General features: G+C 36.5%; 1 protein-coding gene across 1 annotated transcript in view; it reads left to right on the top strand.

The window, feature by feature from the left end:
- CACNA2D3 (calcium voltage-gated channel auxiliary subunit alpha2delta 3) overlaps positions 1-24,156 on the top strand; it is a 487,274-nt gene that overhangs the window by 345,711 nt on the left and 117,407 nt on the right. Inside the window, exons 14-17 of the mRNA XM_009284485.2 lie at positions 1,111-1,128; positions 14,501-14,572; positions 15,373-15,453; positions 19,622-19,696. Coding sequence (XP_009282760.1) covers positions 1,111-1,128; positions 14,501-14,572; positions 15,373-15,453; positions 19,622-19,696 — 246 coding nt within the window. The remainder of the gene's footprint in view (positions 1-1,110; positions 1,129-14,500; positions 14,573-15,372; positions 15,454-19,621; positions 19,697-24,156) is intronic.

Below are 24,156 nucleotides of genomic sequence, written 5' to 3'. Positions count from 1 at the left end.
TCAGTCAGTATCTCACTAGAGATCTTGAAGGTCTTTTTGCATTTGGTATTGATTCACCTGCCTGTTTCTGTGTTCAGCTGATGCCAGTAAAGAAACGATATATATTGGAAAAAGAAATTTTCTGAGAAGGTGGATTTAGCACAAGGCTAAATTGCTGTGTATGGTGAATTTCTCGACGAGTATGAAAGTAAGAGGAGAAGAATTCAGAAAAAGGGAAAACTGTATTGTGCCTATAATAGTTCATTTTTCTAAGTTCCTCTCCATTACTTACAATGGGTTTTCTTTTTCCTAAAGTGAAAACAGAACCCATTTTTCAACTCTTGATAAATAAGGTATTTTATATGTAACGGAGTCTACTGCCTGCTTTCCATGCCTTTTTACGTGAGTTGTTGCTTACAGTAAACACTGTGCATACAACCATGTATGGCTAATCTTGTCTAAGAACATCTGTGTGATATAAATATGCGTATATGCATAAACACTTACCTTTTATTTGCATATATGTACATATAATCATACTTGTGTTTACAGTACAGAAATGTATTGTTCTATGCATACATTATTGTATATTATGCATATATGATAATATGTCTGCATAAGCAGTCAGTAACTTTCTATTACCATTTTGTTTTTCTTTCCTCTGTCACAGAGAATACAATCTTCTACTTTAATATGATAAACCGCTCTCAATGTCAATTTCATTCATAATAAGTGTAGGTTTAGATGTTTACAAACCAAGAATGGCTGGTTTTAAAACTAAAACTATCTTTATGTTGAATTATATTTGTGTACAGGAAGATGGAACTACTTCACAGTTCAAGTGTGATACCATATCTGATGAGAAAACAGCCCCTCTCTTAGTATCGTGGTATTTAACAAATTGCATGGTGCTTTTGTGATACCTAGTAGAGAAGCTGTCAAATAATAAACTAAGTTAATAAGCCCTCAATAAGTTGAATCAATTGGCAATGTAAACCTAGTTTCTCTAGTTTCTTTCCTTTATACTTTGTTTTATATTATGTTTGTGATTTTATGAATACAACAGCTAAAGTAGCTGTTCAGATTGATTTAATGTATAATGATTGCTTGTTCTGTTTTGTTGTTTTCCAGCTCCCTCAGGCTCAAAAGGTAAAATATTTTACTCAAATCTTAAGTTATTCAAAGTAGTCACCAGTCCTTCATGTTTCCATGGTGTTGTGAGTATGGTACAGTAGTGATCAGTGAAACAGTTAACTGTAGTGGGGGCTCTGGAGTTGAGCAGCAAGAAGGGTAGCTGACATCGAGGCCAGCTAAGGTACTTGCTGAGAGCAGCTTTTCAAACATATGAGCTATTTGGACATGATAGGCATATAGTAGCCTACAACTTTAAAACAACAGGGAGGCTATTTTATCAATAATTTGGAAAGAATAGTAAGGATAAAAAATATCACCCCATTACTCCACGTGAAACATCTCTGGATCATTTTGTCTCTATTGTAGAGTCTGCAGAACCCATGGTATAGCTGGTACCCTTTCACTGCTCCCCACTGTATCTATCAACACACCTTTGAACACATCCAACATTTGACTTCTCTAATAGGTTGCATACAGTTTTCATGTAACATGCTCTTGCCTTCAAACAACTTCTGCATCGATACGGTATGTTACCGGAGTCACCACTGCACATCATGATAGCACAATGATTGTGGCAAACTCGAAGAATTGCTTGATGCCTGTTGCATCATCCTTATATATTTCACAAATATAATTAAAGCTTCCAGAAAATAGAAAATCTAGATGCTGGTTTGTAGTTTGTGGTGAAAAATATTGAAATGAAAAAATGAATAGAATATACTGGGAAATTGCAATACTTACTTGTCCAAGTCATTCTTACTGTGCTAGGTAAAGCACCTTTAATAAGAAATGTCATAGCAATTAATCAGTTAAACATCACTGTTATTAACAGTCTTGGATGATGACTGAAGTTCAGCTTCTAATGAAAGCTATAGGTTAAGTGATCTTCAATGAATAGCTTTTGCAGAATGGTGAGGAACTCAAAGCTTTAAAATGGTTAATCGATGTATCTCATCCACTTTTTAGTTTAAAAAGCAAGAAATATGAGCATGGGAGCTTTTATTTTTATGATGCTATGTATATTTGAAATTTCCTTGCTTGTGGAGCTCAGAAAATTCTATTTGAAATCTGCAGGTAATGTGCTATTTTGTGACACTGGACTATGTCCATAGTTTGTTCTTGTGTTTTGATAGTTGCAGAGCCTACCAAATGTGGCATGGTAACAAAAATTGTTGCTGCTTCTTTTTTCTTCTGGAAATAGATGGTTTAAAGAAATCTTTTGTTTACAGCTTCCTGGAAAAGTAGAAGGACTAAAAGATTGGCTAGACTGGCTAACTCTGGCTTTTTCATGTTCACCTGCTTGTCTAAAAGTTTATGCCAAACGCTTCTCTTAACGGTTTGCAGAAAGAAGAGACGGAGTGAGGTTATAATATGCTGGTGCAGAGAGATATAACCGGTCAGGCTATTTACCAGACTGTGTCATGTGGTGCTGTATTATATGTTCTGATTTCCACAATTCTGAGCTACTAAAATACTGTTCTGGTACAAATTACTCAAGTTCAAGGTTAGCGAAAAAGCACAGAGTTTTCATGGAAGGTCAAAAATGCCAATTTTCAGTGTGTTTACCCCTTGAGCAAACTAATGAAGAACTAAAGCCACATATTTTGTATATGTATGCATAACGTCTAGTTGACTGTATAATACTTTCATGCAGAGAAAGAGGAGAGGGGTGGGAAGGAAGGAATGGGATGGGGAGGGAGGACAGATACAAGTAATCCACGTGGGCTTTTGATAACTTCAGGTAAGAAATAAGCCTTTTCATAAGCATGGCCTGATAGCTTATGAACAAAATGAGAATCTTTTGCTATCTGCGAGGCGAAGGGAAGCAGCACAGGGCTGATGCATGCCTTTATGAATTACTTAGTCACTAGTGTACGTGTTTTGCCCTATGGTGTCTGAACTTGTACTGTATTTTTGTTGGAATCTATGTATCATCTTGCAAATGTTTTCTCTATAAACATTTCAGTCATGTCTCTCTAAACATGTTCACTTTAGTCTTTGAGTGATCTGAAAGAAAAATGTGGCATTCCAAGTTTACCTTTACTATTTTCTATCTGTTATAAATACTTGGTCATCTTGATGAAATGCATTATGTCTTTTATGTGAAACACTTTGGCTGCAGTCTTCTCAGTGTTTAGTCAATGTTCTATGGTGGTTAGCTATTGATTTTGAAGACCTGTAGGTTCTCATCTGTCTACGGCAGTTAAATAACAATTAAAACCTGTTACTGTTATGCTATCTGCTCTAAATCAAATTGTTGCAAATTCAGAATTGGAGCACAGGTGAAATGAAAAATGAGGAGTTTAAGGTGGATGTCTATTGCACCGCAATATTTGTCTTGAAAAGATCTTTGTGATATAGCTTATACTTAAAATAGAGAATACCACAAAACCAAATAAAAACCCACCATAATTTCAGGTGATAGAGATGCTCATTTAATATGGTTATGTAGCTTTCAGAAGAAAAATGTCTAGGAAGAGCTAATGTATCTCAACGAAAGAGCCACTATCCAGAAAAATGGAACAAATTCATGTGAATTTTGTATGTCCTCTATGTTGCTTTTCTGCATGTTTTTAGGTAAACATCCCACAGGGCTGTGAAAATAGTAATAAAACAACCTAATAACTCAAATTTACCTATTTTCAGACTTTTTCAGTTTGGCTTCCAAAATGACCTTTATCTTTGAAACACTTTTGAAAAGCAGCTTTTGTATTCATCGGTGAGCAAAAGCTGTTCTTCCTTAATAGCTCAAAAAGGTGTTTTTTTCCTGGTAGGAAAGCTTTACTTGCTTTCTTGAGCAAACACAGCAGGATTCAAAATCTGTTGTCCTACTCCTGCTGTGATGTTTCATTCTACTTAGCTTGTGTGAAGAGGTAGAAGTGAATAAATTAGGCACACAAATCAGAAGCAGATAGTTGTGTTTAGGAACATTTACGAAAGTTTTTTTTTTAATGATTCTCTCATGAATGGAATCATATTTCCTCCATATAGAAATGTTTTGATGATATTTGTTGCCCAAAAGTTCCTGACAGCTTTCTTCTCTCTTTCTGTGTTATCCCTTAACTTCTGTAAGTAGTGTTTTGCCCTCCTTTTATCTTGATGCTATCATCTTTCAGCCATTTGGGAGCATCATTTATCATTCCCTGCATCATTTACCTTCTTATACTTTGAAGTGTTGAATTAACTGTCACTGGGAATAGAAAATAGAAAATTTGCAAAGCCGCTATTTCATTGAAGTGCGTGACTAGTGATTTTAGCATTTTTATAAAATTATAGGAGTAAAATTGAATCTAATGAAGTACAAAATAATCATGAAGTAAACACGTTGAGCCTGATTTAGCATTCCTTTGGATCTGTTTCCTGCTAACAAGAGGCTATTGTCTTTCAGTTTCATAATGTATATAAAGTTGAGTGATCCATTCAGAAAACTGCATTAAAATTTTCACTTACATGTTAATCACAATCTTAAATTTAGTTTCCAAATTTCTCTGTCACACTCCTCAACAAGCAAGCTGACTTTTAATAACATTTTTGAGTCAGCAATTAGCAAACTCTAAGTAACTATTTTACAATATGAGGGTTTTTTGGTGTTTCATTTCTGTGTGCTAAACATGGAAATGTCTCTCTAACTTAATACACTCACACAGGTTCCTATATTGTCCCAGGCCATAATTTGAATCTAAGCCAAAGTAATAGCTATTCCTTATTCTTGTAGTCTATATAAAACACAACTAAATGGTTAAATTCCAATTCTCTGATGCTTCCATCCTCCCTCATGACGCTACTCAGTACATAAAAGCACAGTAGTCACAGGAGAAGACAACACCTTGTGAAGCAAGCCTATGCGGAGTGGGGAAAGGAAGAAGGAGGGTGGGTTGGGAAGGTGGCAGAGTTATAACAAGGTAGTGAAGAAAAAACAAAGCTTCAGCATGAACCTCATACTTCAAATACATCCCTACAGAACTGCTCTCTGCTGTGAGTAAAGTTTCAGCAGCAGCATTGTGGTAACCACTTTCAACACTGCTGCCTTGTCAGAGGGTTTGCAGCGTTCCCATGCCCCACAGTTTCACCCCACTTTCAGTCCCTCTGAACATAGCAATGTTTTTCCCCTACTTTTCAATTGTTTTTTCACAAGGCTGTATAGGCTATGCCAGCAGACCTTCACTTTGACCTATTTCCTCACTCAAGTCCCTTAAGTCCTATTTCCTTCCAGGTCTACGGACCAAAGGTTCCTGTGACAGCATAGCTGCACAGCCTTCCTCAAACTGTTGCTCGAGTGCCTCTGTTTAGCCCCATCATATCTCCTAACCTTGCTTCATTTTTTGATTCAGAATGTTAGCTCCAATTTTAAGCTCTGTCCTCTAGATATAACAGCCTATGGACCTTTTCTGCACTTCAGCCTGTTGGTAATTTAATTAAATATTGTGGAAATCAAAGCTCCTGTTGTGGGATGGTAAAAAATCAACTAGGAACACTGTAGGTCCAGACAGATTAGAATTCAAAGGAATATTATTGGGCTAGAGATTAGTCTATGAGCAAATTTGGGCATCGTTGTGGTTATTTGATAGTTTCCATGAATCAGAATTGGTGGGAGATTAATCTGACTTTACTTGACACTGTTTGCTGCAACAGATATCCTGTTCTGTACAGTTATTACAGTCCAATGTAAGTGCAAAAATGAGGAATATGTCAAGCAACAAAAAAGTTAGTGTAAAAAAAATTTCTTATTTTGTTTTGCTAGGCATTGTTTAAATTGGGAAATGAAGACTGGATAGAATTAGCACTATGGGAGTTAACTTCTGAGCTGAGCTGAACAGTCCTGCTAGGATTTCCAGATATATATCATAGACATAATAAATCTGCATTATAAAAAAAAGATATTTTGAGGTTTCAGATCTAATATTTTCTTGGATGAATATCTTTTTAGTGTGGTGAAAGCTGGTGAAAAAATTCTGGAAACCCTGACACAAGCTGTGGTTGTCTAAAACACAAAGTCTAAACTCTGAAAGACACTGGAAAAAAATTTGAGTTTTAGATCTCAAAATTTGTTTCCTTTCTGTGACTAATTATAGTTCAAAAATTAGCAACAATAAGTAGAATTGCCCCATCAAATTTACCTTTTATTTAAATTAATTTGTATATTGTTTATTTTGCTTTTTTTATTCATCAGTAACAATTAGGGAATGTGTATATTTAACAAAATGAAAAACACCACTTCATAGCCAGCTAAAGTGAAACAATATTGCATATTGTCTTTGAAAAAAATCAGCAATAGCATCTAAGAAAGGATATGAGCTTTGTTACTGTCTTTACTTGTTCTTCCATCTCAGGAGACATCCACTGGTCCATCGCTGGCAGAGCCTGGCTTCGTTATAATCATCGCACAATATACGTAGACAAGAATAACATTGTATTAACAGTAATAGATATGGACACTACTAACTCTGTGTCAGAAATTCTGGACAACCTACTGTAACTCTTCTTGACTATACACTCCGAAGGAAAATGTTTCAGGGATCCTACTCAAATTCCTATTGCCGTAATGGAAACACCTAAGGAAATGGATATTCTTTCCTGTATACGTGTTTCTGGAGTAATTCTGGAGCCTGCCTTAATCTTTGTCCTGGGAGACGGATGTTAGTGCTAGATGTGAGGCTAAACTCTCTTTGGTTTATATGCTTAATGTGAGGAGTAAGTGGATGCTCGTTTATTTCTTGTTTCTGGAGATTTATGTGGGGTTGTTCTGAGGGGTGTAACCCTGTACAGCAAGGAGTTAAAGGCAAAACTGTAGCACTAAAATCTATTTCTAAAAGGAGTTTTTCTCCAGTGACAAGACTATTACTGCTAGGGATTACAGATCTGTGACTTTCTCAGTGAGTAAGTTCTGTTTCTTTATTCTAAACAGCCAAGAGTCATTTAGCCTGGGAATGCATTTTTCCTCATTCTTGAGACGATTTTTAAAGGTTTTTTATTGTTTGCTAAGCATTTTATCAAACTGAGTGACCACGGCCTTTGTATAGATTCCTGCCTAAAACTGTTACCACTAGGTCTTTTCAATAGAACCACTTTCTGGGGCAAACCGCTAATGCTGTCTCTTTCCTTCATCATTTTAGACTGCAGATGATAACTTACAAAATCCTGGGATCTAGTTGAAAACTCTGTGTTTTTCTTTGGGGGTCTAGTTTTAGTTTTTCTTGCCAATGTTGTCCAAAGTAGCCTAGAAATTCTGAGACAAAACATATTGATGGAAGCTGGAGAAACTACAAGAACTTGCTTTTTTGCAATACTATTAGATGAACATGTTGAAAAATGAATATTCCATAGCATAATTCATCCAAACTTCAAATGAACTGAACTGAAGCATTGAAATACATGTATTTTTACTCTGCCATTGTAATTCCATGTTTTAGAGAACCATAGGAATAATAACAGTTAAACTACTTGTGTTTATGTGAGGCTATCTTTCCAGACTTGAAGGAATCTGAGGGGCTGTACAGTTCAGTAGTCTCCCATAAACCTATATACCCATATCCATGAATCCACACACATTTAATATATATATGAAACACATTCCCATGAATTCTTATTGCACCAATTTGACATTTTTGTAGGTTCGTTATCCAGTCAGGCACTATCAAATCACTGGCATTTCATAGCTCTTTGAGGCTAAAGTTGCCTTGTATTTTTCTTGTAATGGTGGTTCTGCTTAAATGGTGGCAGATTTCTGCTTAAATATTGACAGAAACACCTGACAGAAGAGGTCTACTAGTTTTCACTCATGATTTAAAAGGGAATACCTTCTGCTAAGGGCAAGAATGAAAGAAAATGAATTAATTAAGATCTTGAGTGGAAGGTAGGCTCAGAAGGAGATTAAATTGAGGTTTGTTTTGTTGCTTTTAGTTTATTAATAAACCCTAGAGGGAATTATGTTATTGTGAGTTGATATTCTTAGTAGAAGATGAAATTTGTAGTGTATTCAAATGTAGAACTAAATCAGAAATTAACAGCTCAGCAGAAAGGTAGAAAATGGAAGAATTTTTGAAATGGCTGGTGGAACAACAGCTGCTGCAATATGAAAACTTAATTGTACACTGGCAGTACTGAAAAAGAGATGCTCATTCAGCAGAGGGAGGAATCCTTTCTTCTGGTTTTCAGAGGAGAAACTTGAATATGAACAAATACCTTACTGCAAAGGAATTCTGCCTGTGTATACATGGTTTGCCTGGGTTCAGGGGTTCCAGCATGCAGCGTGCCTTTGCCACAAGAAGGACTGTAATGAGCCTTCACATTGCTTTCACATTACTGTGGAGAACTTATTCAGGATCAAACCACTGGCATAGACAGCAGAAACCACTCAAGTCTCATACGTTGTTGGGGACTCCCAGACACATCCGCTGCCTGAGGAAATAGGCAGACCAATACTGGTCAATAGATTAGTCTGACTAGGAGAATAGTGAAGACTACTGGGGTTTGAGAGAACTGAATTTAGAGAGAAAGCACAGACTGATTGTGTTTATGAAGGAAGATGCCTTCGTATGTGAACTGGCGTAGACAATCTTTGTTTCCCCTCATGAAGGTATCTTCCTGATTCATTAAGGGAGATGCTGATTACAGCACTCATCAACTGCAGTCCTTAATCAAAATGAATCAGTTGGAGAACAACTTAATTGCATCAGAGCAGAAGAAACTGAACTAAACTTTAGGTAATTTTTTTTCTTTTTTTCCCCCCCTAAACAGTGACCACTGTGTTTTATGGGGCAGCCTACTTCCCCATGTTACATTCCATGCCTGCAAAATAAAACATTCCGATATTCGGATGGATAAAGAATTTCTTGAATAAAATGTCTTTGCAGAATTCATGTGATAAGGTAAATTCGGGGTTTTGTTTTGAAATGCATAAGGCTCATGTAAACATGCTAATTTGGCTTTTGGAAAAAGCAGGAACTTTATGTATAAGGCTCGTGTAAACATGCTAATTTGGCTTTTGGAAAAAGCAGGAACTTCTTGTTATTCTATGGGGAATAAATATCTAACGGAGTAAGGAAAATCCGAAAGGACAGGCACTTAGTGCCATACGGCATATAGTCAGAGTTCTGTATTGTTTAGCATGAAGATGACTTGCTCTGCAAGACTGGAGGCTTGCTGATGTCAGACATTTAAGATGGTTAGTGCTTTTATAAATACATATCTAAATAAATATAGGAAAGTATATGTAAATACAAATAAATATTTATTCTATAAATATAAATAAATAATACAGGCCTGGCCCCATTTGTCTTTTTTAAGAAATTACTCTCTAAGAAAGTGACTTTGATCCCCATAATACCTTTTAAAAAAGCCATGAGTAATTTATCGCATGTTTTTCCATTTTTCTGTCCAAAATGTTTGGATCCTTATATTTATTTTCTCATTTCATTTTCATTTGACTAATTTTAATTTGCTGACTGAAGCATCTGACAATGCCTTAAGCATTGCTCTTGAATTCTTATCTTTTATCGCATGTTTTTCCATTTTTCTGTCCAAAATGTTTGGATCCTTATATTTATTTTCTCATTTCATTTTCATTTGACTAATTTTAATTTGCTGACTGAAGCATCTGACAATGCCTTAAGCATTGCTCTTGAATTCTTATTTTATATTTGTGTTAGTTTCCTTCTGTCTCCAGTAATCCAAAACCAAGAATTTGAAGAAACTGGAATTCACATCCACTTCTGAAACCAGGAAGTACTTTCTTCAAAAATTGCAAGGGACCTTAAGAAGCTTGTCTGTGCGGATACATTCAAGTAGGACAAAATTCCAAGTTAGTGCACAGATACTGTCACTGGCCTAAAAGTGTTAAACTGTTTTTCAGTGATTACTTTATGGTTATATTTTGCCAATATTCCTAAAAAGGCAACAACAATTAATAGCAGTCTAGAATTTTCAGAGGCCTAATGAAATTAGATGCCCGAGTCCTGGCAGAGGTCAGTGGTATTTGGAAACTAAACTTCCTGAAGCATCTTTGAAAATTTCATCCTTAGTAAATGGCAGCAATATCCAACAAAACCATTATTTCAGACTATTTTTGTACTATTCCACCCAATCTTATTTGGTTCCATCTTATAACCTGCAGGATGTTGTACTGAATCTGGGAAGTGTTTAGATGCATTTGAATGCTGCTTTTTGTATTGTTTAGTTTTATAGCAAAAAATACTGAGCAAAAAAATGTTTCGAAAGGCACTTCAAAGCACATACCTTTTCCTTAGTTCACATCTGTTGGTAGCCTCAAGTGTTGGAGCTTGCCAGTGGAATTTTTATTTTCCTGGAGGGTTGGGGATGAAACATCTTTTGTTTCCTTGCCTTTTTCTTGATATTATGGAACCACTTGAAGGAAATAAAAACGCAGTAATTGATATGCTGCTAAACAGGTAAGGGACAGGACTTTAATGTCAGTCAGAGCCTATGTGTGTTAACTAATATGGTGCCCCAGGTAAAGAATAAGCTTAGACACTTATCAGGGATGTAAAGATTGAAGAAATAGAAAGGAGCTTGATTCATTAATACTTAGACTGATGTGTAAAGAGACATTGTTAGGCACTGGAAAAAAACCAGTGTAGTAGTAGAGGGGAAGAAAAGAAATAGAGGGTTTTCTTTTGAGAATAGAACAAGAATTCAAAACAGAGCGTTGGAGGAATTAAAAGTTATTAGTGGCTCTCCATATATATTTAGATGAGGTTCCAACATTTGGGTGAACTTTGATCCAAATTAATCCTTGTTTGTGAACACAGTTGGTCTGCCAGCAACATTTTGTTTCAGCAGAAACTACATACATAACAAACATAACATTGTGTGAAGATATTTTTGTCAAACCTTACTCTCTGTTTCCCATGAGCCCTGCCAGCCCCCAGAATATGTGGAGGTTAGTAAGGATGAACCAAGTCAGCTTAGCATGTAGCTTTAAACAATTTTGCATTATCAGACTATGGGGAATTATTATGCCACATAAAGCATACCTTTGTAAAAATGGCAGTAACTATTAGTATTAGTTACTCATATTAGTTACTCCTACGAGACTGGAAGGACAAAATTGGATAAGGTATAGCCTATTAAAAGTTTGAGATTAAATTCATGGTGCTTCACATTTCAGTCATTCTCAAGGACCCTTCACTGTATATAACTAGTAACCATACATGTGGTGACATTATTGCATTATACTAGAATAAGTATAATTCTCTGTATTTGCTAATAACACTAAAAAACCCCCTGATTCTATGTGTAACAAAGTTATTTGTTGCCTGCTTAGAAACATGCATTTTGTGCTTATGGGGGAAAAAAAAAAAAATCATTCTTCAAGATGTTTCCTGTAAGAAATGTTTGACTACAGTATTTTCTTTTTTACATGCCTACATAATTCTTTGCTGAGCCTATGACTGTGATGTCCAGTTGATGAGTTTGGAATCATAAGGATTGTCTACATTTTCTTTTGGGGAAAAACAAATAATAATTGAGTAACAAGACAGTTTATTACTAATTACACAATAACCTAAACTGTTAAATTTAGTACAGTCACTCAGAGACTTTATCACTATATATTGATTTTTTTATTCTGAGTTTGTGATACTTAACATTTTTCATTAAGTTTTAACTTCTAATTATTTGCTGATGATTAACAAAAAAAAAAAATCCTAGCCAGTCCTGAGGATATCAGTGATACATGTTCGTTCTGAATGTAACTATTATAAGCTGAAGTTGTCAGTGATTAGAGAGCATATTACTGGGTTTTTTTTTCCTCAGAATCACTAAATTTTTGAAACACTTACATGAGCCTTTACCGAGTTCTGCTATATGTAAGAAATTGTCAGACTTGAAAACCAACAATGCAAAATACCTAGATCATGGCTTCCTTTGCAATTTACTAATGGACTCCAGAATTAATTGTCTTAGCAGAAATACCCAGTGGCTAACATTCTACTATTTCAAAGTATTTCTGCCAAAATGTCATTGCCCAGGGAATAAAGCTGTGCTCCTCCCCAGCAGATAATTTCTCAGAATCTAACAATTTTTGTGAAGCAAATACTGCAGCTTGAGTTGGTGACTCAGTGAAACATCAGAAATACGAGTCATCTATCATCCAGTTATTTGCTGGCTCCACTTATGGAAGTGGCTAACAACCTGTTCCTCTGCCGAACAAACAAAAAACCCAAACAGGCTGGACTATAAGATTGCACTTCTATAGAAATGACTGCAGCAGCCAACCCTCGGTGGTACTTGTAGATATCATAATTACAGGGCAATCATTCTCTGCATGCTTCTATAGTTAGTTTTGAGAGTTAATGACCTGTTCTCTCAGAATTTCCCAGGAAGTCCAGACTGGTTTTTTTTCTCCATTTAAAGAATTTCAAACACCCTAAAACTTTACTGACAGTCCCTTGGCTGGCATCCTATCCAATAAATTGTTTCTAGTAATCTCTTGAGAGTGAGTGGACTCGTAAAATAAGACCATACTGATACTTGACAAATACATAATATCAGAGAACAAGAACCCTGGGCAATCATATAGAATCTCTAAATGCTCCAAGATGTCACCCCATAATCAGCAGAATGCTTTTTCACTTCCTGGTGTACGTGTGTTTGGGACTATTGACTGTCATACCACAGAAGGCTCCTCTCCATACAAATCATGTCAGCGTGCTTGACTGTACTACTCTGGCCAAGGAGAGTAAATTCTTACGCTAGTTCAGCCGCGTTTGACTTTCAAGTGCAATCTCTAAACTCCCAGTGTTTTGCCGAGTTGTTGTTTTTGGTTTTTTTGTTGGTTGTTTTGTTTAATAACTTACTATTGCTTAATAGATCAAGGATTATATCAGGGCTGGAAATACCTCTTCTTATTAAAAAGGAAAACAAACCAAAAAAAGCAAACATGATCATAAGTTGGTTCCACCTCATGTCCCTATTGATTCCTTATCAAATGTAAACCTTCCTGATCCTAAACCCCATTTGTATTCCTGTCTGATGTCTGCAAACGTTCCTCCTCACCATGACATAGTGCCATGCTTCAGGAAATATACTTGTTTGGGAAACTGAAACCCTCCTGAAGCAGACTGGGAGCTGCAAGACATGTAATGTTCTAGATTTTATTTGTCTGATTTGTTAATGTGAAACATGCTTCATAAAATATCTTGGTCCTAATATATGACGTGTTCTGAAAATTTGGGGAGTTGATAGCTGTTGCTTCATTAATAACAAAAGCTTTGTTAACAAAAAATCAAAATTACAGCAATTCTCAAAAAAAATGTATTGGAAATACTGCCTGAGTACAGAAAATGTGATACTGATGTAGGGGTAGTAGTAGAATATCAGTTGCAATTGGGCATGACTGTCAGCTACAGCATTTCTCAGGAAGATTGTCTCTATTGCCTTGTCCGTTTGGCTAAACACAGATGCAACAAAGCAGACTTTAATTGTGTTCCACAAAATCTCCAGCTGTGATTATAACTGGATATGTCGTGGTTTTAAATGTCGGGTAAGCCTCTTCAACTGTAAACATCTTCCCAAATTATAGGGGCAGAAAGAGTTTAACAGTAACTCTCAGCTTCCTGCTTGAGTTATCTTTTATGTGTAGATGGTGAAGATCTACAGGCACACAGAGCAGTGCTTGTCTTGTGCATCACAGTTAGCCTTTGCCTTATGGCAAAGATGTAGTCTGGCCAGAGGGCGTGAAGAGACCATAGTCTGAGCAATGTCACTCTCCTGTGGCCAATGATAAGCATTCTACATGTTTCTCTTGAATGGAACCAAGGTCAGGAGATCTGTTTTCTCCCTAAATTGAAGAAATATGTTGAAACCTGATGTGCCGAATCAGCTAATGCTTCATGCCACCTCTTTGTCCAGCAAACTGAAACCGGATGGAGCAAAGATGCTCCTGGGATCCTAACTGGCTGTCATCCTTTCTGCCGCTGTGTTAGCTGATGAGATCTCAGTCTGGACCAGAACAAAGTGCATGCAACTCATGACCTCTTGTTCCTTGCTGGGAGAAAACAGCCTGAGGCAATGTTGGCAGAGCCGACACTGGGAAAGATGTAGAACAGAGCTCCAGCTGCTTTGCTACTGCACATGCCGCTTCCACAATCCACATTTCAGCCCCTTGTGTCTCTCATGGGAGACTGCAATAGCAATGAAGATGAGGCATCTTTCCTGCCAATGCAGACGGTGGGGTGGGCAGAGCTGGTATAGTTGAGATGGGGCCAGGGCTGGGCTGGGCTGCACTGACTGCAAGTCTAACTACATAAGCGTCATTTAGATAAATTGCCTTATCTCATTTAAAATGAAGAAAATGTAATTGAAAAATACAATCACGTCTGTAATTGTTCCTTAGTTCTTAGAGATAATATTTCTTTTTCAAATATAGCTTGCTGATGATCAGGGATTGGTGTTGATGACAACTGTTGCCATGCCAGTATTTAGTAAGCAAAATGAGACTGTAAGTACTCAGACTATTTCTGTCATGTGATAATGAGGTGACTGCAGTGAAGTTGCTTTCAGGGACCTAATAAGATTTTAGCCTACTCTAAAAATTTTTCTTCTCTTCTTATTTTGTCTGCAGTTAGTATCTCTTTGTTAGCACAAAAATGTGGACAAATAATCCCAAATAACTATACTCTAGAAACCATAGTAAAATAATGAAACCTTATGTCGAAGAGAAAATCTCAGATGACGCTAGGCCTTAGGGTTTTCTTACTTCTACATTATCTTTTTACAGCAAATAATCTATATCCTTTTCTTCTTTGCACTGATATGATTTTATTTCATAGACTCAGAATTTAATTTGTCATATGTATATTATGTATATACCTGTTTATCTTTACTAATTTAACAGGTTATTAAAGCAAATTACGTGTACTTTCCCCTGACTGCTTAATCTTTCTCTTTTGTTTATCAAATGGCAGGAGAAATTGGAAAAGGAGGGAGTAACATATTTTTAACAGTAGTTTTTAATTCAAAAACTATTTTGCATGAGGAAGTTTTCTGTTGAGGGACTCAATAGCTATCAGAAGTTTGCATGCCTTTTCTATGTGAATTGCAGATAAAGTAGAAAGGAGCAATATTATTGATTAAATGACTGTTTGATCAGATGAGTTGTACCAGTGTCTGCTTTCCCCACTTTTTAAATAATTTGTCTGTTATCTATTCACTTCTGCAGAGTAGCTGCAATGTGAAATGAGTGGTGAGAATGTTCATTATTATTGTGGTTCCGACTGCATCTTTTATTGTTCTTTTCAGAGATCTAAAGGGATTCTTCTGGGAGTAGTTGGCACAGATGTTCCAGTTAAAGAGCTTTTAAAAACTATTCCAAAATACAAGGTAATACACAAATGATAATATTTTCTTTATACTCAGTATAATATCTATAATGTAACATAATTTATTTAGCATGTTAATACTGTTTATACTGATGTAGCTCCATTATTTCACTCATTTACCTCAGGAATGTCATTTGTCCTGAGATCAAGTGCAGTTTTTAATCCCAAAATTAATCTATGGCTTGATCTTCACATTTTTGCAGATCACAGTGTGCTCTAGAAGGTAATACTAAGTATTGTCCATAATAAAATCTATGAAATGATTCAACCACACAATATAACCCGAATACCACACAAAATAACCAGAAATTCATGGTGAAAATTTGCATAACTTTGTATGAAAACCATAGGAAAATCTATTCTTAACATGGCTTTAGGCTTCCTGCCTGTGTGTAGCACTCCCTGTCCCAATTCCATGTCCCAGATTAGTCGTCTCCTTGAATTAAAGCAAGTGACACATTTCAGGAACTTTAACAAGTTCCTGCCTAACCAGACTAGTGGTTCCTTCTCTCCTACCCAGTAATTGCTAGATATTTCCCTCTACTTAGTTTTCTAAAGTCAGAGACAACTCTACTATAAAATTCGTAAAAAATAATTATCATAAAAGTTTTCAAAATTTGATGCGCTTCATCTATTGTGAAACGTTTGTAACTCAGTAAAAGTAAGCTTCAGGCAAATGCAAAGATCTAATTACTTTTCATTTAAATTTGATGCAATACATTAGTATTTCACTACTTCTCTGTGTCTGAAATGCTTTACTATAGTGCTGTTTTATTCACAAATGAAAATTAAATGAATGTTTTCCAGTTAATATTTTTGCAAGACAAATAAGCACATAACACAATACCGTAGACAGCCTTTACTAAAGAGGCCAGCTATTGGAATAGCTACATTTTGACACGTACCTGTACTGAGCATAAATTTGTGTGTCATACTTCCCCCTTAATCGGCTGCTGTGCTCTCATTTACTGATTTCTAAGAGAGCGGAGGAATAAGCTGACTTGTGAGTACCTTTGAATATGCCTACATGTTTTTGTAGATAATTCTAGTTAGGATGAAAAAAAAAATCCTCCTATCAATTTTAATTCTAATTTGAATACATTAGCAATTACCAAATGATTTTGTAGATCAATATGCAGTAACTGGAAAGTTTAAATTAAATGAGAATTTGATAAAAATAATGCATAAAATACTGGCAGTAACATTGATAAGGTGTATTGGAGTAATTTCCTGGGACCTGGATCCCCCTAGGCTAGATGCTATGCAAACACGGAACAGAAAGGCTGTCCCAGCTGGAAAAATGTTTGCAGACTATGGGAAGAGGCAGCAGATGACTACACACTGATAGCAAAACACAGTGAACAGAGACATTGCTGGTCAGGATAAATAACAGAGAACAGACTCAGTGCACTAACCACCGAAGTTAATTAACCGCAACTTGTATTATACTTTTGTGTATGCAGAAATACAGAATCAGTAGAAGGTAGAAGAGAAAGGAGCAAAATTTGCTCCTTTGCAAAATTTGGAGCAATGGAAACTATCTTTGGAGCAGCCTTCTAAGGAGCTATGGGTAGAGCAAGTTTCATTTGTAATGAGAAGGAAGAGCAATGTGTAGTAACTGCAGAAATGAAAGCCTGGCTGTGCACGGCTGGATAGAAAAGGCCGTATCACAGCGATGTTATTCAGAAGTCGTCTGTAAGATTTGGACATAGCCCGAATACAAGAACCTGGAGAGAGCGTGGGGCCTGAATAGCAGGTACAGCAGCAGAGTTAGAGTGATTCAGAAAAGGAGAAGATAGGCAGGAAAATTAAAATTTCTGGTTTTGTCATATGGTATTTTATTTTTTAAGACTTAGTTTTCAGTGGAAGTACTATACGATCCTCTTTCTGAATATTAGACTTTTTATTTGAAAGTACATTTTATATTGCAGGATGTAATGCAAGAGAGGATTATTATAGGAGGCACCAATATCATGCAATGCGGTTAGGTTAGTGAAATCCCTTGAGTTATAACTTCCAGTCTCACACAGCATACACATTTCTGAATAGTAAAAAGACCATGCAATTGCAAGAGCATAATCAGGAATGGGTCCCAGGGGTGTAGAGGCAGCATGTGAAATAAAATTCACACAGGGATGTAAAATGATTGGTTGGAAACAGAATTCTGCTGACCTGGAATTCTCTCAGCTTGGATGAGGTGGATTTTATGCTGAGGAAGATGAATAATAACAATAAGCTATTTTCAGCAGTCATTATCTAGACTAAGCTTCCCCAGATGTCAGTGGCAGTTTCTCCTGAATAAGGGAGGGTTGGATTTAGTAATACTTAGTTTTCATGTGGCATTTAACAGCAGTTAGAAAAAGTTTTTTTCATTTCTGAATCTGTCATCTAGAGACAGAGTTCAACGTCTAAAATGGCAATACTGCTGTAAGTGGTAGAATCTCTCAAACCAAAGCATTTTAAGTGCAGAGAGTGTGCAGTTTCACATATTGCACAACACACAATAAAATACTACCCTTGGAGTCTGGGTATGCTTCAAATAGGCAAATATTTTTTTCCTGTGAAGTATACCACCCACATTTGTTTCCTTACCTGACTTCCATTGCTTGGATGTCATTCTGCAGTTATCAACACAGATAATTATACTTGAGACCTGATATTTAGCCAACAGCTAGTTCACTTGTCATACTATAATAGGTAAAATATGTCCACTGTTATTATTTTGGTTATCCCTCCTTTATGAAGAGATGCCAAGAACATATCACCTTCTATTACTTTCACTGAAGTTTATTGCTTTAGGAAAACCGCTAATTTATGAAACGATCTTCTATATGGCAGATACAGTTGACCATACACAATCATTCACAGAGAGACGGTATAAATCCACCTGGTATGTTTTCTCTATGACCTTGCCATAATATCATACTCTGGTTTGTATTTCCAGAAAATTACAGAAGCCAACAGACTTGCTGTCCTACTTGCCTCTCAGAAATGATTCTGACTTGTCAGCCTTGCTCACGTTGCTTTATGCCAGACAAATTCCCAAGGACCCACTTCAGCAAAGCATTTAAGAATGTACTGAAGTAAAATAAAAAGATCGTTAGTAGTGAGAACTGTAAAGAAAATAGCAAAGCAAGATAGTTCTGAGTGGTGGGGTTTGTTTTGTTTGTTTGTTTGTTTGTTTGTTTTTTAATACCTCAGTGCATCAAGGTGCTTAAATAAAGATATATGGGATGTTATGTTACTTCAGAACTGAAAAAAAATGGGTGAGAAAGTATAGTGGGATGTACTCTTTGCATGGTAAAAGTTACATACTGAAGCTGCAGAAAGATTCTACATCAGCAGCAAGTTTATGCTAAGAAGGCATGTTTGAATGACCACGTGAATGATTTGAAGGTACATTTATTGCATTCAGTGGGTGCAATCCACTGTGTAATAGCCATATTGTACAAAGAGTAGTATTGGTATTTAAATAAGTACAGTGCTAAATTTGATCACATATACCGTAAGGCCTCGTAAAGCATTTCATTGCTCTCAAATGATCTCCCATAGTTCCACTCGGTACGAACACGTAAACTTACAGGAGTTTCTTTAGTAGAAAAAGGCCGCCTTCTGTGGCTCCCGATGAACTTGAAGTAACAGACAGGTAAAATGCCTTTAAGACTGGGCGATGTGAATATCCCATGTGAGAGGCCGCTGCTTGCTCACTATACCTGTACATTCAGTACCATTGATTTAAATGATTCTTTTACAACATCTCATGAACAAGTGAAGTAAGCTGAACCGAGCCACTCCTGGGAATATGTGAATTTAGTAAATTCCGGTATCCCTTTGCTTTGGCACATGCTATGGTGTATGCCGCATGCTATGGTGTCTCATACATATGTGTATATTTAATTCACTCTAAAGCACATAAGTGCCCTAGATAGCAAAGCGTGTGTGACATTTTAAAATTGTGCTATACGCTGAATTCATCACAATAACAGGTTCTCATTTTCACAAAATGTCAAGGATCAGAGCTTTGCATATGTTATAATGAAATACTATGTGGATCAGGGTTTTGAATGCCAGCTTTAAGCCCTGGATAACTAAATTCTTGCCTGATTTTTTGTTTAAGAATTTACTGAAGGCCATGCTAATTAGTATTTCTTTCTCATTTACTCTTACAGTTAGGTATTCATGGATACGCTTTTGCAATTACAAACAATGGATATATCTTGACTCATCCAGAACTTAGGCCTTTGGTAAGAATACTGTTTACTGATCTATTTTATTTAGCTATATACGTTGCATTTGTTTTTCTTTTAGTGTGAATAATGTAATATTCATTAAAATTTAAATACAACAGACCAGTTACTGCTTTATAACACATTATAATTCTTGGTAAATTCACCTCTGGAAACAAAGGTTAGCATGAAAAAAATCAAGGAAAATAAAAATACAAGTTGTTTCTGCAAAAGATGCAGGCCTCCATTACTGAGAAATGGCAAAGCCAAAAATTGCTATAATTATGTTCATTTTACATTGAAACGGAATGCCGGAATGCTCTATTGCTATGTAATAACCCCTATTTGTCGTGTTAAAGTGTTAAAGCTAATTTAATATATGCGCAGAAATTTCAGTAAAGCGTATTCTTAAGCAAAATAGGGGCACAAGGGATTTTTGAACTAAAAGAGAAATAGCAGCAAATTTTACTTTTAGTTTCCCTTATCATCTTGTTTGCATTAATCACAGCAAGAAAAATAGAAGTGCTTGTTACGCAAATGTTTATCGACTTAACACCCTAGAGAACTGGTACATTCTTCATTGCATCATTGTTTAGGAATAGCACTTGCAAGTGTTCCATCACTATCAACTCTTAGCAAAGCATCGGTATTAAGAATTCCACTGCTGTATACACATGGATGCCATGTGTATTTCTCATGTAGGCACTTCAAGTAATGTCCGATTTCAACAATATTTTAGTAGAAAGCAGAAATATTAATTGGATGGATAATTTCATATCAAAATACATTTATTGAGAAGCATGATTTATTAAGTCATTAGCATATCTGATGTTTTCATTCAGCGAAAGAATTTGTCTTTCTAAGATTTGGGCTAGGAATTACACACTTAATTAACATTTAGTATTTTGACTTACTGTTTCCCCATTTATTTTTTAACTGGAGTAGAGCTTATGAAAAGTTCAACACGGGGACTTTCATGGGTGAATGGAAAAACATTTTCTCAGTAGCTTCCCTGTAAAATGGGCAATCTAATGGTAAAGCAGACATTACAGTATCTTGGAAGGAATTTTAAAATAAATGGTTTAACTGTCATTTTTCTTCTACGAATATCACTCATGATTCTGGATGGTAGAATTTTTCACAACTGTGGAGAATTTGGCAAATTACTGACCAATAAGCAATGCAATTCTCAGAAAAGGCTCTTGCAAATTATCCCATTGGCTTTTTTACCATTCCAACGGTGAGTCGTTAAAGCTATATATCCAGGTATAGGCAGCTCAGACCCCAGTCAGTTAAATTAACATACTCCAGTGACCATTTTTTTTCACCTCTACACTCCCCACAGATGATTTCTCATAATGATGAATTTGTATATTCTTGTTTTATGGGAATTAGGACCTCTGCTACCCAAATATATAAATATTAGGGAGTGAAAAACTTCCAGCTTCCGTAGAAGGAGTTTACTCTTAAGGAAGATAGAAAACGCTAAATCGATACCTAAGCGTTTCACCCCTCGGTCAAATTGTGTTTTGTCTCTACAAGATATTACATACTTGAGAAGTACGTAAGTGTAGGATTTATGAGATTGATTCACCACACCTAGACCCATCTAGTCCAGAATCCCACTTCCAGCAGTGTCCAACATGAGATTGTTCCCGAGGAAGATGCAGGAACTGAGGAAGAGGATGTGGAAAGTCTCGCAGCAGTCAGTATAACTTTTAAGAGGTTTGGACAGGCTTCTGCTCATAAACATTAACATTGACATTTTAACATTAAGACTTATTAGAGTGGATACTTCTGTTATCCATACTAACACACTCATTTTTGTCATGTATGTGATTTTTCATATTGTAACCATTTTATGCACAGTTTTTATTTTGAATTCGATTTTAAAATTTCATTAGAAGTAGTTCTTATATTATGAATATGGAAAGCAGAAGCTTCTGATCTATTTTTTCTTTTCCATGTCTTTGTGTAGTAATTCGTGATTGTTATCTCATGGAATTGTCTCATCACAGTAAACAACCAATATTTTCAGTCTTGCTGTAATGTTTTTCTACTCTTACTTTCCTGCATTTCAGCATTTTGTTGTCATGTTCTTTGTATTTTTCTGACCTCTTATTTATCCATTCTTCCATGTTCTTTCCTTTTCTGACTGAGATTGCCTGCTGAGCTTTATTTGGTGACCATCACAGAGAAGAGGCAGCAATAGGGGCTGTACAAAACCTCCTTAGAGCACTTGGATTATATACAAAGATTTTTAATGCACCTTCGGGTCTCTTCTGCTGCATCTTCACTGCTCTGTTACCTCAGCTAGCTCGTCCATGTCGAATGACTGTTTGTGTAATTTTGCTTTTATCTCACATCCAGCTGCACCATAGACATAACCTCAAAATTGCTTGAAAGAGCCAAAGTTACAAGCACACTGACTAGATCTAAAATTTGACTGTCATAGCATTCTGTATCTTTTCCTACAATTTGCTATTTGAAAATTTATATTAGATTGGTTATGTTAATTCACCTCTGTGGTTAAAATGCTGAAATAAATGTTGTTGTGCTTTAATGTAAACTTTTTATATTCAACTTTTTTTTGTGGGAAGTGCCAGTGTGGGGAGAAGTTGTCTTCGAAATTTTTAGCTGTTGCAATGGAAAACGTGATGGGGATTGTTTTTAGTTCATGATTGGCCACTACCCTCAGAATATTTTTTCTTATTTCTTTAGGTATTAAAATCCATGTGTTTTTTTAATATCCCATTCTTAATTGGATATATATGCATTGTTTTTATAGCATTCCCCAATTTTCATAATACTAAAATCATGACTTGGTCTCGATTCCTAAAAATGCTTTTGAAATCTTCAGGTATCACAGGTACATCTGACAGCCTCTATTTGCAAGCCATGGGAATACACATTTGAAAGTTCCCTATCTACATCGCAAGAGTTTGACAACACGTGCATTTGCTGTACTGTCCCTTTTTCTTCTGCAAATTACTTCCTTCAAAAATATTAGTATTTATTCATTACAGAATAGATATTTTAATAAACAGAAGGTAATGAAATCCAGGAACAGTGGATAGCTTTAAGTTAGACTGACAAAGGGTGTTATCCTCGTTCCATATTTCTGTTGCGGTGGCATGTTTTAATGAGGCAAAAGGTGGTTTTCTGTTACTCGCCCTCACCCCGGTGTACATCCTGAAGGCACTTATTTCATTACCTTATACAACAGTCTCTCTTTTTAAAATCAAAATGTTGGGCAGTAGCCCATAAGCTGTCAACTACAGGGAACTCATTGTGATACATTCATGGTCTGTTCATTTAATTTTTTTGGAAGAGTCATTTTTACCGCTGGGTTCTGTCAGTAGTGCGTAATGGGAGTCTTCTGCTGACTTCAGTGGAGTTTTTGAGAGCGAAGTGATTGCTGGCTTGGGCCCTTAGATTAGTATTGCAGGCCGAATCCTGATACTATTGTAAGTAGTGGCAAAACATTCCATGAAATTTGTGACAATAAGTATGTGAAAATAGGCATGTAGGACTGGAATTAGATAGTTCACCAAAGATATTATCTAAAATTATTTGGGTGGGTTAGAGTTGACATTCAAGTTACACCGACTACTGACTCGATCCACGCTGGTTTATGTTGCTACTATATTTTCCTGTGGTGATGTAAAGCTAGAATATTACTAGACTCCTGAGTTACTAACCCCGGCGGGCATAGCTGTTAGTTCTGAAGCTGACATACTGCTTTTTAAGGAATTGTCTTATGGGACACTGAGCAGACAGGCAGGGGAGCAAACAGCCGCTGAGGAAGAGTGCTTCCTGTTGCGCCAGATTTTTATCTTATGCTGACCAGTATATTTAGTCATTAAGCTAGCTACATTTTTGTGCTGATTATCCTATTGGGTTTATGTTTAGAAATGTTTTCCTTGGAGATTTCCTCTTTTGTTTCTTGTGCTTTTTTCTGAATAAACTTGGCTTTCAGTTAGGATGACTGGTTGCGTGCACACGAGCAGCTGGTGGGAGTAACTGAAGGAAGAAGAGGAAAGTACTTTCTAGATACTTAGACGGTACTTGCAGAGGTTTATGACCGCTGCTGAAGCAGCCCCCAGGCTTCCAGCGCAGCGCTGGCTGGAAGTTTTCACGGGTGACGGTTGCCACAGAAGGACGGGAAGGAACTTTTGGTTACATTCTTCTCTCAAAGGCATTACTAGAGCGATCAGTCTTGACAAACAACTTAATAAGTCGTGATCGTCAGGGACTAAGGAATCCCTTGGAAATTCCTTTTGGAGACCGAGAAGAGAGAACCTGTGAGGCCTTGCCGATTGCGGGGTTGAGCGTCAATTACCCGTATGTTTCACACACACGCACAAACTCTGCTTTTATCTCCCTTCCTTTCGTCGCCCTTTTCTTCCCCAGTCCGCCTTAGGCCGTGCCATCCCCTTCTCCCAGCCGTGACCGGCTCTCCCGTCCGCGACCTTCCC

Source organism: Aptenodytes forsteri, unplaced genomic scaffold, assembly GCF_000699145.1.
Source record: "Aptenodytes forsteri isolate BGI_AS27 unplaced genomic scaffold, ASM69914v1 Scaffold53, whole genome shotgun sequence".
NCBI classification, from domain to species: domain Eukaryota; kingdom Metazoa; phylum Chordata; class Aves; order Sphenisciformes; family Spheniscidae; genus Aptenodytes; species Aptenodytes forsteri.
The sequence above is the reverse complement of the archived record's forward strand: the minus strand, read 5'-3'. Positions and strand labels throughout refer to the sequence as shown.